We start from the raw sequence: 15,364 nt of genomic DNA, 5'->3' as shown, positions 1-15,364 counted from the left end.
CCCGCCCGCCCCGCCCCGCACCGCCCGCTCCACCCTGCACTCGGCAAGCATAAGTTGAATCAGACTTTCGCATTTTCATTCTGACTAAAATCGTTGTTGTTGTTTTTTCATTCGTTGCCTTGCGCATGAATGTCGCAGGAAAAACCCAGGCGCTGGGTTTTCGTGGATGGTCGTAAAAAATATTACGCATACGCCATGCCCGACGCACATACTATCTCTAGCCCAGGGCTGAAGATGGAAGACGTCGCGGCGTGCAGGCCGGGTTTCAGGTATTACATGGGATTTGCAGGCAGCCTGGCAGCCTGGCAGCGCATCGCATCGCATCGTCTGCTTGACGGCATGTCACGCGTTTTGCTCTCGCAAGTTAATTAAAAGATACTAAAGAAGTCAGCCACAGGCTCTGCTCGGCGCGCATCTTGGCGCGTATCTGGTGTGCGGTCTATCAACGATATTTTAATTGAATTTGCATGACAATTCCAGCAAGAACTCGAATTTAAAGTTGAAGCTAGATCCAAGCAGGCTTATTCTAGCTGCTTCTTTCCTTAGCCCCACCCTATAAGAAATGCATACTTTACCTCGGTGCTTATAGTCCGATTTTAATGCCATTTTCAGGGCTTCAATATGACCACATTGACCACATTGTGTATATACTAAAGCGCTAGGCTCTACCAATTATACAATTGTTTGGGGCACGGCCTGAGGTATACAAGAGGTGAAAGATTTGTAATCTGTATATAGTATACAAATACCAAGTTTGGTTTATCTAGCTCTTATAATTCTCGAGTCTTAACAGCCAAGGATCAAATCGATATGTATCGATATTATGAAACTGGGAGGAGTTATCGAAAAATTATAGACTTCTTTCTCACTTTATAGTACTAGAAAACTTGACCTATTAAAATATATCGATATGTATCGGTATTTAGAAAAAAGTCTGCTTTAGACTTCATAATAAGTACTAAATAACTTGCCCTATTACACATGTATCGATATTATTCAACTGGAAGCAGTTATTGAAAAAATGATAAACCGCTCCTGTTTGCTTTATATTATTGCTTTTCACTTAAAAATGCTAGGCGAAATGACTTATTAACATACATCGATATTTATCGATACTTTGAAAGTTATCAAACAAATATGTTAAGTTCCCTCTGCTCGATTTTGAATAATTCCACTCACTTTATAAGACTAGAAAACTTGACCTATTACTGATATATCTATGTTAATCGATATATATCGATATTATGAAACTGAGAGGAGTTATCGAGAAAAAAATGATAAGCCCCCTCTGTTTGCCTTAGAATAATTCTTCTCACTCTATATTACTCTGCAACTTGGCCTATATATAGTATATATATCAATAGGCATCTTATATATGTATTGTCTTGTCGTGCTTTTGAGTTTTCATTCTTTTAAGCACGAACACGAAACGCGCCCAACTCTGATTTTGCTCAGCTGGCGCTTTGTCAGCTATTTTTAGCCAACTGCGCGATTCGTATAAATATTCAATGGGACAGCGTGTAAACAATGTGCCACGTTGCAGCCATTTCACTTCCTGCCTGCCACACCCACCCAAAGTGACACACACCCACACACCCACACACACCCACACACACACACACGCACAGACACACACGCACTGTGAGTGAGCGATCGATGTGGCTGGCTGCTGGCTTGACGCAATTGCCAAGCAGCTGAGAGCCATAATTAAAAGATACAATTTCAATTGCTTGGCACAAAATGGCAAGCAAATTTGTAAATTGCCATTAGGACGTCTTTGTGTGTGTGTGTGTGTGTGTGTGCGATTTGGATCTATACACACGAGTGTGTGATACTTGGCCACGTAGCCCCACACTTGGATATATATGAAAATGTTGTACAATATAATGAATAAAGTGGCCGCACATGGAACAACAGCTGGCAGCCGGGGGGAAAATGCAAAAAAAAAGAAGAAGATAAAAATATATGGCCGAAGATTAAATACCCTAGCCGAGGGTTTGGCAGATGTGCGAGAGGATTGAAGCTTCATGATGTAAAAGTGCGATGCACTTGAGATTGGGTTCATATATAGGGAATATATAGTACACGATTAAAAGCCAAGTTTGGTCAAGAAATGCAAGAACTTAATTTTCAGCAGCTTATTCATATGGCAGCTATATGATATAGTCTTTCGATCCGCCCAATATGCAAAAAGACTCAATTTTAATTGCGAACTCTTCATAGAACTATTCATAAATAGCTGGATATTTTAGGACTTGGCTACATTAACCTATCTTAATACTTATCAGCTATATATAATCAGGTATATATGCATATCAGGTATATATTTATGGAAAACATCTTCTTTTATGCGTTACACGCTTTGTGTGCTAATAATAATACCCTCTACAGTAGCCTGGCCTGGGCCTGGGCCTGGGCCTGGGCCCGTCCAGGCTGGTTGTCTTTTGTTTTGCTCTGTGGCTCTGGTCAACAGCGGACGCGTTGTCCAATGCCTGTCAAGCGTCATTGTTGCTGCTTGTTCTTATTGTTATTGTTATTATCATTGTTGTTGCTGTTGCTTTTGCTGCTCCTGTTGGCAGCGGCTGCTTTTGTTCCGCTTCAACAACAACGGCACAAATTTATATGCCGCTGCCCATTTGTTTGCTTTTGTTTCAGCAACAACAACAACAACAAGAACAGCCACAGTGAAGCAACAAACTGACTAACTCAGCACAATGCAACGTCAAAAAATATTTAAGTAATTGCACCCCAATGATTTAGCATGTGCGTTGCATCACGCGACGCACTTTTATATAGAAAATCATTTACCAATGCATGTCTGCCATAAATTATAGTGCAAGCCCAGCCCATATTGCCAATTGCATTTGTATTCTTTTTTGTATACTTAGCTGCTTAAAATGTATATATAAGTATTTTAAAACTCGCAGCAAACACTGAGGAATTTCAACTTCCGTTAATACGAATTGTAAAATAATTAAAATCGGTTCATTTTATTACATTATTAATTAAAACATTCGAATAACAGCAACAAGCTACGTATTGTAACAGAGCTGTACGCATTCGCTGTTAAGATAACAGCTATTAAGCCCAGCTAAGTAACAAGTAAAAATAAATACATTCGAATAACAGCAGACTGCGTATTGTAACAGATCTGTAAGCATTCGCTGTTAAGATAACAGCTGTGAAGACACGTCAGATAACAAATATTAATTAAAACATTCGAATAACAGCAAACTGCGTATTGTAACAGATCTGTAAGCATGCGCTGTTAAGTTAACAGCGGTTAAGCCCAGCCATGTAACAAGTATTAAATGAAACAAAAAGTGTTGCATACGTTGTAGGCGCAAACCGGAAACGGCCACTAAACATGGCGACATGGCCGGCAGCTGGACGCGTTGCACGCTTAAATGCGCTCTTTTTTGAAATTACACTTCGCCACGTGCCCTTTGCAATTTACTGCATTAAATTATGAAGTGTGAGTCGCAATTTGCGTGCTGCTTGAATAAGCAACCGTTTTGCGAAATTGCAATGCGGCTCAGACCTGAAAACACACTCAAGCAGCTCGCCCGCCAGGCAGGCAGTCAGCCAGCCAGATGTTCTGCATAATGAAAGATGTGCTCCGAACTAGTGCATACTTCAAAGCTGCCCAGATGAGATTTGTAAGTGTCAACAGCAGCAGCAGCATCAGCAACAGCAACAGCACAAAAAAAAAGCAGCGAAGCACGACAAAACGCAAAGCAAAGCAGCTGACATATTTTATTCATTAAGCACAAAGCGAATAACACGATGGCAAAACATGCAAATGACAACAACAGCAACAGCAACAACAACAACCAAATGCCATATGGGCATGTAAATATTTTTATGGTCATAAGTAAGAATTTTGTATAAACATACACAGCGAGAAAAGTAACGAAATAGGCATGTAAAATGGCAGAAATGAAGTTAAAACTAGATTTTAATCAGACTGTAAAAGGCTTTCCAAATTGTTATTTAAACCGAAACTTGAACTGAATAATAGCTCAAAAAGCAGACGAGCCTAAAGCACACAAAAGTAGGCTTTGCTTATAATTCCCAAGTTGTTATAGCATTAGACTGAGTATAAGGCCTTGCGAATATCTACCTAGAATCGATAGTAATATCTTTTGGTGATAGAATAGGAAATGTCTTGAAATAGCTATACAGACAACCTGCTCACTCTTAGTGCTTCCTAATGACCAACAATGAACTCGGGCCAGGTAGCTTCAAAATTTGGTTAAGCTTGTTATATAGTTTATAATTAGTTCCAGTTTCCAAATAGGAAAATATGGAATCAAACAACATTATTTGCCATATAAATAAAATAGTCAAGAGTGACGAGAGGTTCTGGGGTTCATGGATGTAGAAAAACAGGTTCACGAACTGAGCCTAAAGGCAAGGCATTGGTTCAAAATGTGAATAGAACTAGCTTTTTTTTTGATGGTAGCTTACAACAAATATAGTAAAGAAATTGACGTATGATTAATTAGAGGGTTGGTAGAAATATACTTAGTATTAATTAATTAAATAAGGCATAAAAGAAAATTTCTTGCAATTTATACTCGATTTTTGTGCACACTTTAAAGAACTTATTCCCCAAATGAACTTTTCACTAGTTCCAAAATGTTTATCACATATTTTATGCTGTTAATTTAAAAGGATTTACGCAAAAATGTAGCTAAGCCGAAAACCAATATAAACATGACTACATATTAAAGCGCAAACAGCTAAGGTTGGAGTTTAGCAAACGTTGTGCTCGTTGTTTTTTTTTTTTCAGTGTACATAAGCCCATGTTTGTGTGTGTAATTACATACATACTATATGCGAAATGCCGGCATATCCGAGTGCGCGACGACGAGATGTCGAGGCATGAGACATTAAAAAGCCAGTAAAACGCGCTTTACGGATTTCATTTCAACTGCTTGTGCGGAGGGGTGTGTGTGTGCGTGTGTGTGTATGCGTGTGTGTGTGGCACAACACTTGGCATAGTTGCTGGCTTTATTTACATGTGTTGTCTGTGTGTGTGCGTGTGTGTGTGCCTGCAAATGTATGCATGTTTTATTGCACAATCGCTTCTGTTTTGTGGTTTTTGCTATTTACAAGTGTTTCAACGATTTTTGTTGTTGTTTGTTTCTTTGACGGAGACCGCAACACGCCCCAACGAATCCAACCCCCGACGCGAGTGTGTGTGCGTGTGTGTGTGTGTGTGTAGGTTATTTGTGTACAAATATGTTTGTTTCTTGTTAATAATTCATTTGGCTTTTCATCTGGCACACACATAACGTATACGCAATGTGGTCGCCCCTCCAGCGCGTCGAGCATTGCTAATGGGAAATATTTGTTTGAAAAGCCAAAGGTGACTCACCCACACACACACGCACACACGCACATACACATACATTTGACAGCCACTAGCCGCCCCTTTAGCCCCCGCTTGCCGCTTTCCACCACGTGCTGCGGTTACCTTTTGTTTCCAAAAGGCATAATGATGTCATCAGAGCTTGCTGCTGCTCCTCGACAGCGTATCCGGCGCGTATCCTCGACGCATCTAGCCAGGCAAGGGCCACATTCACATAGTCACATGGCATTAGTGGCATTTTGTTGCGCTGCTTGGACATTAAATCGTATTATTTTCCACACACACACACACACACTCACACACAACTTTTACAGAGCCCGGGCAAAAAGCGTGCGTCATGTGAATAATTAATAGCTACAACACACGGGTCACAGCCAAGTGGCATGGCGAGATTCCAGCTGGGGTCATCTTATTTACGTATCCTCAATTTTCTTCGCGTTCACACCAATTATGTCGCCCTTCCCCCCCTCCTCCGTATATTTGGGGTTACATTTCATATTCAGGCTCAGCCAAGGTGTGTGCCTTCTTCTAATGTAAATATGTTTTACAAGTCTCGAGAGTCTTGTGTGCTCAGCTTATCATATTACCAGCTCGGATTACAAGCTACTTCCTTTTTTGTGTGTGCTTTTTGGAGTGTGTGTGTGTACATATTCGATGGATTGTGCATTTTTTATATTATTCTTTGGACTCTATTCGTGAACGTTTCACTGACATGTTGCTTGTTTTATTTGCCAACCGGTTTTCAGTTAAAGTTACTGCTCCAAGGCAATTGGCAGCCTTTGGTTGTTCTTCTTTGTACTAATATTCGTAACGATTTTACTAGATATTTATCCTATTCGGACACGGGTCAAAATTTCCCACCCCCATAACTCGGTCAAATCTCATCCGATTTTCACGAGGTTTGGCTTTTTGTTCATGGTTTGGCCTCTAGATAAATTAGGCATCAAAGTCTGGCAACATTATTTTTGGTCGAAATTCATGTGAAAATGGTTCCCTCAAATATCCTACATAGACATAGGTCCAAATTTCCCACCCCCATAACTTGGTCAAATCTCATCCGATTTTCATAAGGTTTGGCTTTTTGTTCATGGTTTGGCCTCTAGATAAATTTGGCATCAAAATCTGGCAACATTATTTTTGGTCGAAATTCATGTGAAAATGGTTCCCTCAAATATCCTACATAGACATAGGTCCAAATTTCCCACCCCCATAACTCGGTCAAATCTCATCCGATTTTCACGAGGTTTGGTTTTTTGTTCATGATTTGGCCTCTAGATAAATTTGGCATCAAAATCTGGCAACATTATTTTTGGTCGGAATTCATGTGAAAATGGTTCCCTCAAATATCCTATATAGACATAGGTCAAAATTTCCCACCCCCATAACTCGGTCAAATCTCACCCGATTTTCATGAGGTTTGGCTTTTTCTTCATGGCTTAGCCTCTAGATAAATTTGGCATCAAAATCTGGCAACATTATTTTTGGTCGAAATTCATGTGAAAATGGTTCCCTCAAATATCCTACATAGACATAGGTCAAAATTTCCCACACCCATAACTTGGTCAAATCTCATCCTATTTTCACGAGGTTTGGCTTTTTGTTCATGGTTTGGCCTCTAGATAAATTAGGCATCAAAATCTGGCAACATTATTTTTGGTCGAAATTCATGTGAAAATGGTTCCCTCAAATATCCTATATAGACATAGGTCAAAATTTCCCACCCCCATAACTCGGTCAAATCTCATCCGATCTTCACGAGGTTTGGCTTTTTGTTCATGGTTTGTCCTCTAGATAAATTTGGCATCAAAATCTGGCAACATTATTTTTGGTCGAAATTCATGTGAAAATGGTTCCCTCAAATATCCTATATAGACATAGGTCCAAATTTCCCACACCCATAACTTGGTCAAATCTCATCCGATTTTCATAAGGTTTGGCTTTTTGTTCATGGTTTGGCCTCTAGATAAATTTGGCATCAAAATCTGGCAACATTATTTTTGGTCGAAATTCATGTGAAAATGGTTCCCTCAAATATCCTATATAGACATAGGTCCAAATTTCCCACCCCCATAACTCAGTCAAATCTCATCCGATTTTCACGAGATTTGGTTCTTTGTTCATTTTTTTGCCTCTAGATAAATTTGGCATCAAAATCTGGCAACATTATTTTTGGTCGAAATTCATGTGAAAATGGTTCCCTCAAATATCCTATAAAGACATTGGTTAAAATTTACCACCCCCGTAACTCGGTGAAATCTTATCTGCTTTTCATAAGGTTTGGCTTTTTGTTCGTGGTTTGGCCTGTTAATCAATTTGGCATATAAACATGGCAACTTTATTCTTGTGTGTAGGTTTTGTCCGATTTGCTTTAAACTTATTTTCAAAGCTCTACATACATAATTTTATGAATAGTCTTATTTTCTTTTTCAAAGATCTTGGAGAGAATTGATTTTATAAGTAACATGGGCAAGGCCGGGGCTAACCCGCTAGTGTAAATAAATGTTTGTAATAACGTACTCACCTGTAAATATGCACGAACATTTTTTTGTTGTTGTCATCGATTAGTAGGAGGGAGACGAATTTTTATATGAACACATCCCTGAAAATAAATAAAAGCAGAGATAATGTTTATTATCTCAAAAACGCAACTAACCTGCAGAACCTTACTTGAATTAGTGAGAATCGCATAGTAGAGCAATATTTATACAAAAAAAAAAAAATGCATTCATACGATTGTAATAATTGTATTTTATTTAAAATAAATTAAGACATAGTTATGTTTATAATACGTACCAGTTTATAATGAATGCCACTGCCTTTGCTATAGGTGAATCCGCCTTCTCCAATATTAAAGCGGACGCCTCCTTCATAGTATATTTTATATAGATGTCCTGCCTCCTGCATAGTTGAAGCTGCCATCTCCTCCAATACTTGAGACTTACTTGAATTTATGAGAATCGCGTAGTAGGGCATTAGTTTAAACGTTTTTTTTTAAATTTGCAGCGCAGCTAGGGGCTAACACATATACACATACATACGTCCAAACATTAATACGTACATAAATATAAACACACACACACACATACATACATACATACATACATACATACATACATACATACATACCTACATACATACATACATACATACATACATACACTCATACATACATACATACATACATACATACATACATACATACATACATACATACATACATACGTACATACATACGTACATACATACATACGTACATGCATACATACACACACACACACACATACATACATGCATACATACATACATACATACATACATACATACATACATACATACATACATACATACATACATACATACATACATACATACATACATACATACATACATACATACATACATACATACATACATACATACATACATACATACATACATACATACATACATACATACATACATACATACATACATACATACATACATACATACATACATACATACATACATAAATACATACCTACATACCTATGTACATACATACATACATACATACATACCTATGTACATACCTACATACATACATACCTATGTACATACCTACATACATACATACCTATGTACATACCTACATACATACATACCTATGTACATACCTACATACATACATACCTATGTACATACCTACATACATACATACCTATGTACATACCTACATACATACATACCTATGTACATACCTACGCCTCCTGCTCCGCCCCTTGGTGCTCCTCCTCCTTCGGCTCCTCAGCTTCCAGCGTTGAAGCCGCCCGCGACTAATCCATTGGTGAAGCCTGCAAGCCTTACTTAAATTTTTGAGAATCGAGGAGAAGGGCAGCTTTAATAAATATTTAAATTTGCCGCGCAACAAGACAAATTGGTCTGCTATTGCTATAGAAGACAACTTGCATGCAAACATACATACACACATATATACGTACATACATTTATACATACACGCACACACATACACATACTCATTCACACACACATACATACATACATACATAATTACATACACACATTCACACACTCATTAATGCATTCATATATTCATTCATTCATACATGCTTGCATATATATGCACATTCATACATACATACATACAGACATGCATGCTCACATACATATATACATACATATAAAACATACATACAAACATACATACTAACTCAAGTTAGAATGAATTATTTATGCCCATGTTAGTCTTGTGGAGAGAATCTTTAAGCCAAAAAAAAACTTTCGTTCTTTAACCCATTGACCCGCATTTATCCACCAAGCGAGGTGGATTTTGCGAAAATTGTGAAAGATCTTTTAACATACTATTATGGTTTTCCCTGATTTCACTTTGAATTCAAATCAAAATAATTAACATTTTGTTTTTGCTTGAATTTACAGTATTACGACTTCACCGAGATTGCCGAGGTCGCTGCACGCGAATTTACTGAATTCCTATCGAATAAATTTCCAAATGCCAACACGCCCATTGCCATAGATGAGCCGACCCGGGCGGAGGTGAGCCGGCGGGCCAATGGCATTGCCAGCAATGCCCTCAACGAGGATGACAATCTGTTGGCCTTTGCCATCGCGGCGCCCAGCATACACACAGTTGTTGTCAAATTCAGGGACAATGTGACGGTCAGTTCCGGACCACGACAAATGAACAAATAACATTTTAGCTTATGGACTCTTAATGGCTATTGGTATTATTTCATTTTCAGATACCACCGAATCAGGTGCATAATAAGGCTTACTTGGGCTCCTATTGGCGGGAATTGGGGTGAGTTCCAGATACTAGAATTGAGTCCAAGAATTATAAAAATAATTATGTACAATCTTTATATTTAAAAAATAATTATAAAATATTTGTTAAGATATTCGTTTAATAACTTATTCATTTTACTGGGAAATAAAATTTGTTGTCTTGAAAAAATCTTAAAAAAACATTTTAGTTTAAATACATAGAAACAATATAAAACCTTTCTTTCTACTTTTAGTTTTGTCTATAAAAATCTTATTTGTTTTTTTTTTTCTGAAAAAAAATCTTAAAATAAGTTTCAATTTTAAATTTCTCATAGCTCAGCGAAAGATCTCATTTTATATCTTTAAAAAAAGTATGAAATTGAAATAATTTTAGTTTCCTTTTGTTTTGCTTAAACAATAGAATTCTCGAGCTTATTTAAGATTTGAATGCATCTTAAAATAAGTTTCAAGTAACTTAAAATACTAATTGGGCTTATTGATATACTTTAATTTTTAATGGATTACGTTAAAATACTTTTTTGTATTTTTCGTTATATTTCACATAAGCCATAAAGTTCATAAGCTCAATTTGAGTCGCGAGAGAATCTAAAAACAAGTTTTAACTAACATAGAATACTCATTTTTTTGATTAAAAGACCTAAATGTTTGATTTCCCAGTGGATCGCATCGTATATGATATTATTAAATAGCTATAGCTTGTGTTTGCGTGCAGCTGACAGTTCGCTAATTGATTTGATCCTATCGAAAATGCTCATAGGGCCGCCTGGAACAGCAGCGATGGCACCAAGGAGTGGGGCGCGCCCTTTCGTGACTGCAACCTTTTGACGGGGCGCTGGCTGTGGCCATTTCGCATATCATTCACCGAGCACCGAATCAAGTGAGTTATTATTTTAGTTAAATATCTATTTAATTAAATAAAACCTTTTACACATTCTGACTGACTGATTGATTGACTGAGCTAGTAAGCTGAAATTTACACAGCAGTTTTTTCGTGTGATATGAATTCACGCATAGACGGGGTTTTGGTTAATTTCACCTACAAGCGTGGAAAATTGGTGGAATCGCGATTGATACAAATTGTGCGTGTGCTTTTCCTTTTTTAAAAATCTCGGTGAGAATTTATGACCGAAATTTCCACAGCAGTTTTTTCTTGTGATATGAATTCACGCATAGACGGGGTTTTGGTCAATTTCACCTACAAGCGTGGAAAATTTGTGGAATCGCGATTGATAAAAATTGTGCGTGTGCTTTTCCTTTTTTAAAAATCTCGGTGAGAATTTATGACTGAAATTTCCACAGCAGTTTTTTCTTGTGATATGAATTCACGCATAGACGGGGTTTTGGTCAATTTCACCTACAAGCGTGAAATGTTGGTGAAAAGGCGCTTGATAAAAATTTTGAGCGTGCGATTCGCCTAACTCATTTCTAAAGATCCCTGTGAGAATTTAAGGCAGGCGTGTTTTACACAAATTCACTTCCACTGTCGGAAAATGGGTGAAAAACTGCTGACATTGATTTTTTTGACAACACACAAAAATGGGTGGAAAATAAGTGGAAAGTTTTAGCTAAAATTTAGAGAAAAAGAGTACAGGTCGGGAAATAACGGGTAATACCTGAGGCTAATAAATATAAAAAATATTATTAAAACCTATTTAAAATTGAACCTTCACAGAATTGTTGCCGCTGCATTTATAGCCGCCGACGAGGATGTGTGCAACGACGGTCTGGAGGAGGTCTTCGGACGGCGTCACGGGTAAATTCCACTAAAACAAACTAACTAAATAAAGAAATAAAGATTAACTGAGTTTTGATCTGTTGCAGCTGCGATCGGAATACGACATTTTGCCTGCTGACCGAAACGAAGCCGCCGGCCACGCGTGATGTCTACACGTGCCTGTGCCGCGAATCCTATTACCTGCCGAATGCGTCGCTGCAGGGTTTTCCCGGTGATCTGGTGGAGCTATCCGAGGGCTACGACAACTATTCGTGTCTGCCCTGTCCGGGTGGCTGCAGCAATTGCGATATGCATGGCATTTGCCTTTCCGGCTTTCAGGAGGAGGATGCTCTCAACATAGATGCCTGTCTGCGTCTGCTGGTGGCCATTGTCCTGGCCGCCTGCATTCTCTGCTGCGTGGTGCTCAGCGTGATTGTCTTCCGGCAGCGCAAGTGCAAGGTGCGAAAACCAAACCAGCTACAAATAAATTGATTAAAGCCATATTTAAATGTTCAATCTGCTTTTTAGGCCATTGCCTCGGGCATGTGGACCGTGCTGGAGACCATTCTGCTGGGCATTGTTTTACTTTATGCATCGGTGCGTCAATTGCAGCTCCGGATTTCGCCTGACTTTGACTTTAATGGCATGTTCCATTTTAGGTTGCCGTCCATTTCTTTCCCGCCTCCACGGAGCGCTGCCTGCTGGAGCCCTGGCTGCGCGAAATTGGCTTTATTACCTGCTATGGTGCGATCATATTGAAGCTCTATCGACATCTGGTCGACTTTCGCACCAGGAAGGCGCATCGCTGGGTGCTGCGCGACGTCGATCTGCTCAAGTATCTGGGCACCATGGTGTTTGCCGTCATCTGTTATATGTCCGCATTTACGGCCTCGTCGCTGGACCTGCTCGAGAGCGCCCAGCTGGAGAGTCTGCGTGAGGCCAGCACCAACACTTGCCATCCCCTCAAATGGGAGCTGGTGACGCAGACCAGCGAGATGCTCATACTCTGCTTTGGCCTCCATCTGGCCATTGCCAGTCGCAATGCCAACACACAGTTTCGGGTGAGCAGGCCCCTTCTCTATGCCAGTTTATAATAAGAAATTAATTTCGATAAGTCCCGCTTTTTGACGAACATCGATAAATATTAATTTCAAGTTTTCTGAGTTTATCTTAAGGATTAATATTGTTGTATAATTCAGAGAATTTTTTGTAACTCGCAGAACATTTTGTTTCGTTCTATTCAAAAACATTTCCATATTATTTCTAAATCGATAAATATCGATTTAAAGGCTCTTTTTAGCGCACATCTCCGATTCAAGGCTTTCAAAATTAAGATTCGGTTTAATCCATTTACTAAAATTCGATAAATATCAATTTACAGGCAGTTTCTTGATTGTAAATTTAAACAGTTGTAGATTTTATATTTGAATGGAATGTACGTTTTTGTATATCATACACAGAAGAAGTTTTTTATTTTATTTTTATAATTCTCCCCATGGTTTCAAAACCGATAAATATCGATTTCCAGTTCAGCCCGCCTTAAAATTAAAAATCGAAACCATTTTGGCATTTTCAAAAGGGAAAATTTTGTTAAAAAATTGTCTAAATTCAGATCCGAGTCCAAGAATCTAACTTTCAAAGATCCGATTACCTTCAAAAAATTACAAGTTTAAAAAAAGAATAGCTTGAGTCTTTTAAAATAGTTTATGTTTTTTATACCCTAGGAATAAATATAACGGATTCTGTGGATTGTCTCAAATTATTTCACTTTTTCTATATACTAGAAGAGGGATTATCTAGATTTTGATCCCTTGATTTTCTATGATTTTTGAAAGGCTTTGCTTCAAAGTTCCATATCGATCGGACAATAAATATATAAGTTATTGGGAAATTACTCTCCATAGTCAAGTTCACAACTTTTCTTTAATATTTGTATTAAAAAATAGGTAACTGTATTTGGTAGTGTTGCAAAACAGTTTTTTTGTTTCTTATTTGATGTACTCACAAATATCAACTTTCCATCTAACAATTTGCATTAAAATTTTGCGTTTCTTACCCTTTGCAGGAGCGTCAATTTCTGGTTACAACGTTGACGCTGGAGTTTCTGGTGTCATCCAGTTTCTATTTTCTGCGCTTCGTCTATTTGCCGGAAATGAGTCCCAGCGCCATTTTGTTGGCGCTTTTTGTGCGCTCGCAGCTGACAAATAGCTTCGCCCTCGGTTTGATATTTGTGCCAAAATTGTGGTATCAACACAAGCAGGTAACAACGAATTGTTCATGATTATTGTCCGAGCTTGAGTTTTTCCTTATGATTTTCATCATTTTCAATTAACATTTGGTTTAACATTCAGATTTATTTATCGCTAACAAGAGAGAAAAGAAAAGAAAAATAAACAAGTGCGTCCAAAGTTTGTTCGAGTGCTAAATACATATTTACCATATATACAACATATACTAGAAAGTTCAGATAATTCCGCCGTATGCCATATACATTATAGTTGAGATAAACCCGACGTAGGCTCAATTTGTGCTCATTTGTCCGCACAGTCATCGTCGAGTAAAAATATATCGTAAATCGTACTCTCGTCTTTGTATTTTGGTATTGACATTTGGTTGAGGAAACGATTTTTGTAGAAACCAAAAAAACGAATTTGAGAAACGCCGCAGAAAGCTTTTTGCTGGAAAACAAATTTATTTGATACAACTATTTTTTTTCATTTGTCGAGTTGAATTCTTATGGTTATTGGTTTTTTGTTGGAGTACAAACAATTTTAGTATTTAAGCTAACATAATTCATGAATTTTAGTCAAGCTATGAAGTTGCTGCAAGTGTCATTTTACTGTACCAGAATGTTTACTGTATGTATTTCGATTTCCATTTATTAATTTTGTGTTCAACTCATTTTACTCATATGCAAGCCACAAAACTTTCAGTTGCACAACTGTACTTTTTTGGTTTTTTAATCTATAGCAAACGTTAACCAACACTGGCCGCATGAACATTTTTGTTGTGTGTATTTGCATGCATTTCTTGAACACAACAGCTACAAGTAGAATGACAAAAATCGGTTTCCTTTTAATACCCAACATGCATACCAAAACTATAGAGTATTTTCTTCTTCTACATACACTATATCAATATATATACATATATATGCCTCTCTCTGCCTCTCTCTCTGTCTCTCTGTCTGCCTCTCTAACTGTCTCTCTGTGTGCCTCCCTAACTCTCTCTAACCCAAGTAGCTTAGCCGCAGCCCGAATATAACGTTTAGTCGTCGTTAATTATGTTCAGATTTTGACCTATGTTTATCTCATTTACAGCACCACAAGAGACATAATCACGCCCACGACCACGCCCATTCCCCAACAAATACACATTTATAAAAAACAAAAAATTAAACACTAATCTAAAAGCCATAATATACACTCAGAGAAAAAATTGAGTTAAAATCAGAGTTTGAAATTTATTTA

At 37.9% G+C, this 15,364-nt stretch overlaps 1 protein-coding gene across 6 annotated transcripts in view; it reads left to right on the top strand.

Moving 5' to 3' along the window:
- Window positions 1–15,364, top strand: part of smog — a 42,419-nt gene that overhangs the window by 24,195 nt on the left and 2,860 nt on the right. For 4 of the 6 annotated variants that reach the window (XM_064690378.1, XM_064690377.1, XM_064690376.1 and 1 more), the window contains exons 4-11: window positions 9,815–10,054; window positions 10,138–10,196; window positions 10,938–11,057; window positions 11,853–11,933; window positions 12,002–12,353; window positions 12,423–12,491; window positions 12,554–12,955; window positions 13,960–14,154. In XM_064690378.1, the coding sequence (XP_064546448.1) occupies window positions 9,815–10,054; window positions 10,138–10,196; window positions 10,938–11,057; window positions 11,853–11,933; window positions 12,002–12,353; window positions 12,423–12,491; window positions 12,554–12,955; window positions 13,960–14,154 (1,518 nt within the window). Of the gene's footprint in view, window positions 1–9,814; window positions 10,055–10,137; window positions 10,197–10,937; window positions 11,058–11,852; window positions 11,934–12,001; window positions 12,354–12,422; window positions 12,492–12,553; window positions 12,956–13,959; window positions 14,155–14,245; window positions 15,341–15,364 lie in introns of those variants that run through there. The other 2 variants (XM_064690379.1, XM_064690381.1) reach the window with 2 other exon arrangements.

The sequence above is a fragment of the Drosophila montana genome, unplaced genomic scaffold, assembly GCF_035044405.1.
Source record: "Drosophila montana isolate Dmon_TW-CO22-7 unplaced genomic scaffold, ASM3504440v1 contig_3257_1, whole genome shotgun sequence".
Lineage (NCBI taxonomy): Eukaryota > Metazoa > Arthropoda > Insecta > Diptera > Drosophilidae > Drosophila > Drosophila montana.
Note: the sequence above shows the minus strand (reverse complement) of the source record. Positions and strands in the feature narration are given on the sequence as shown.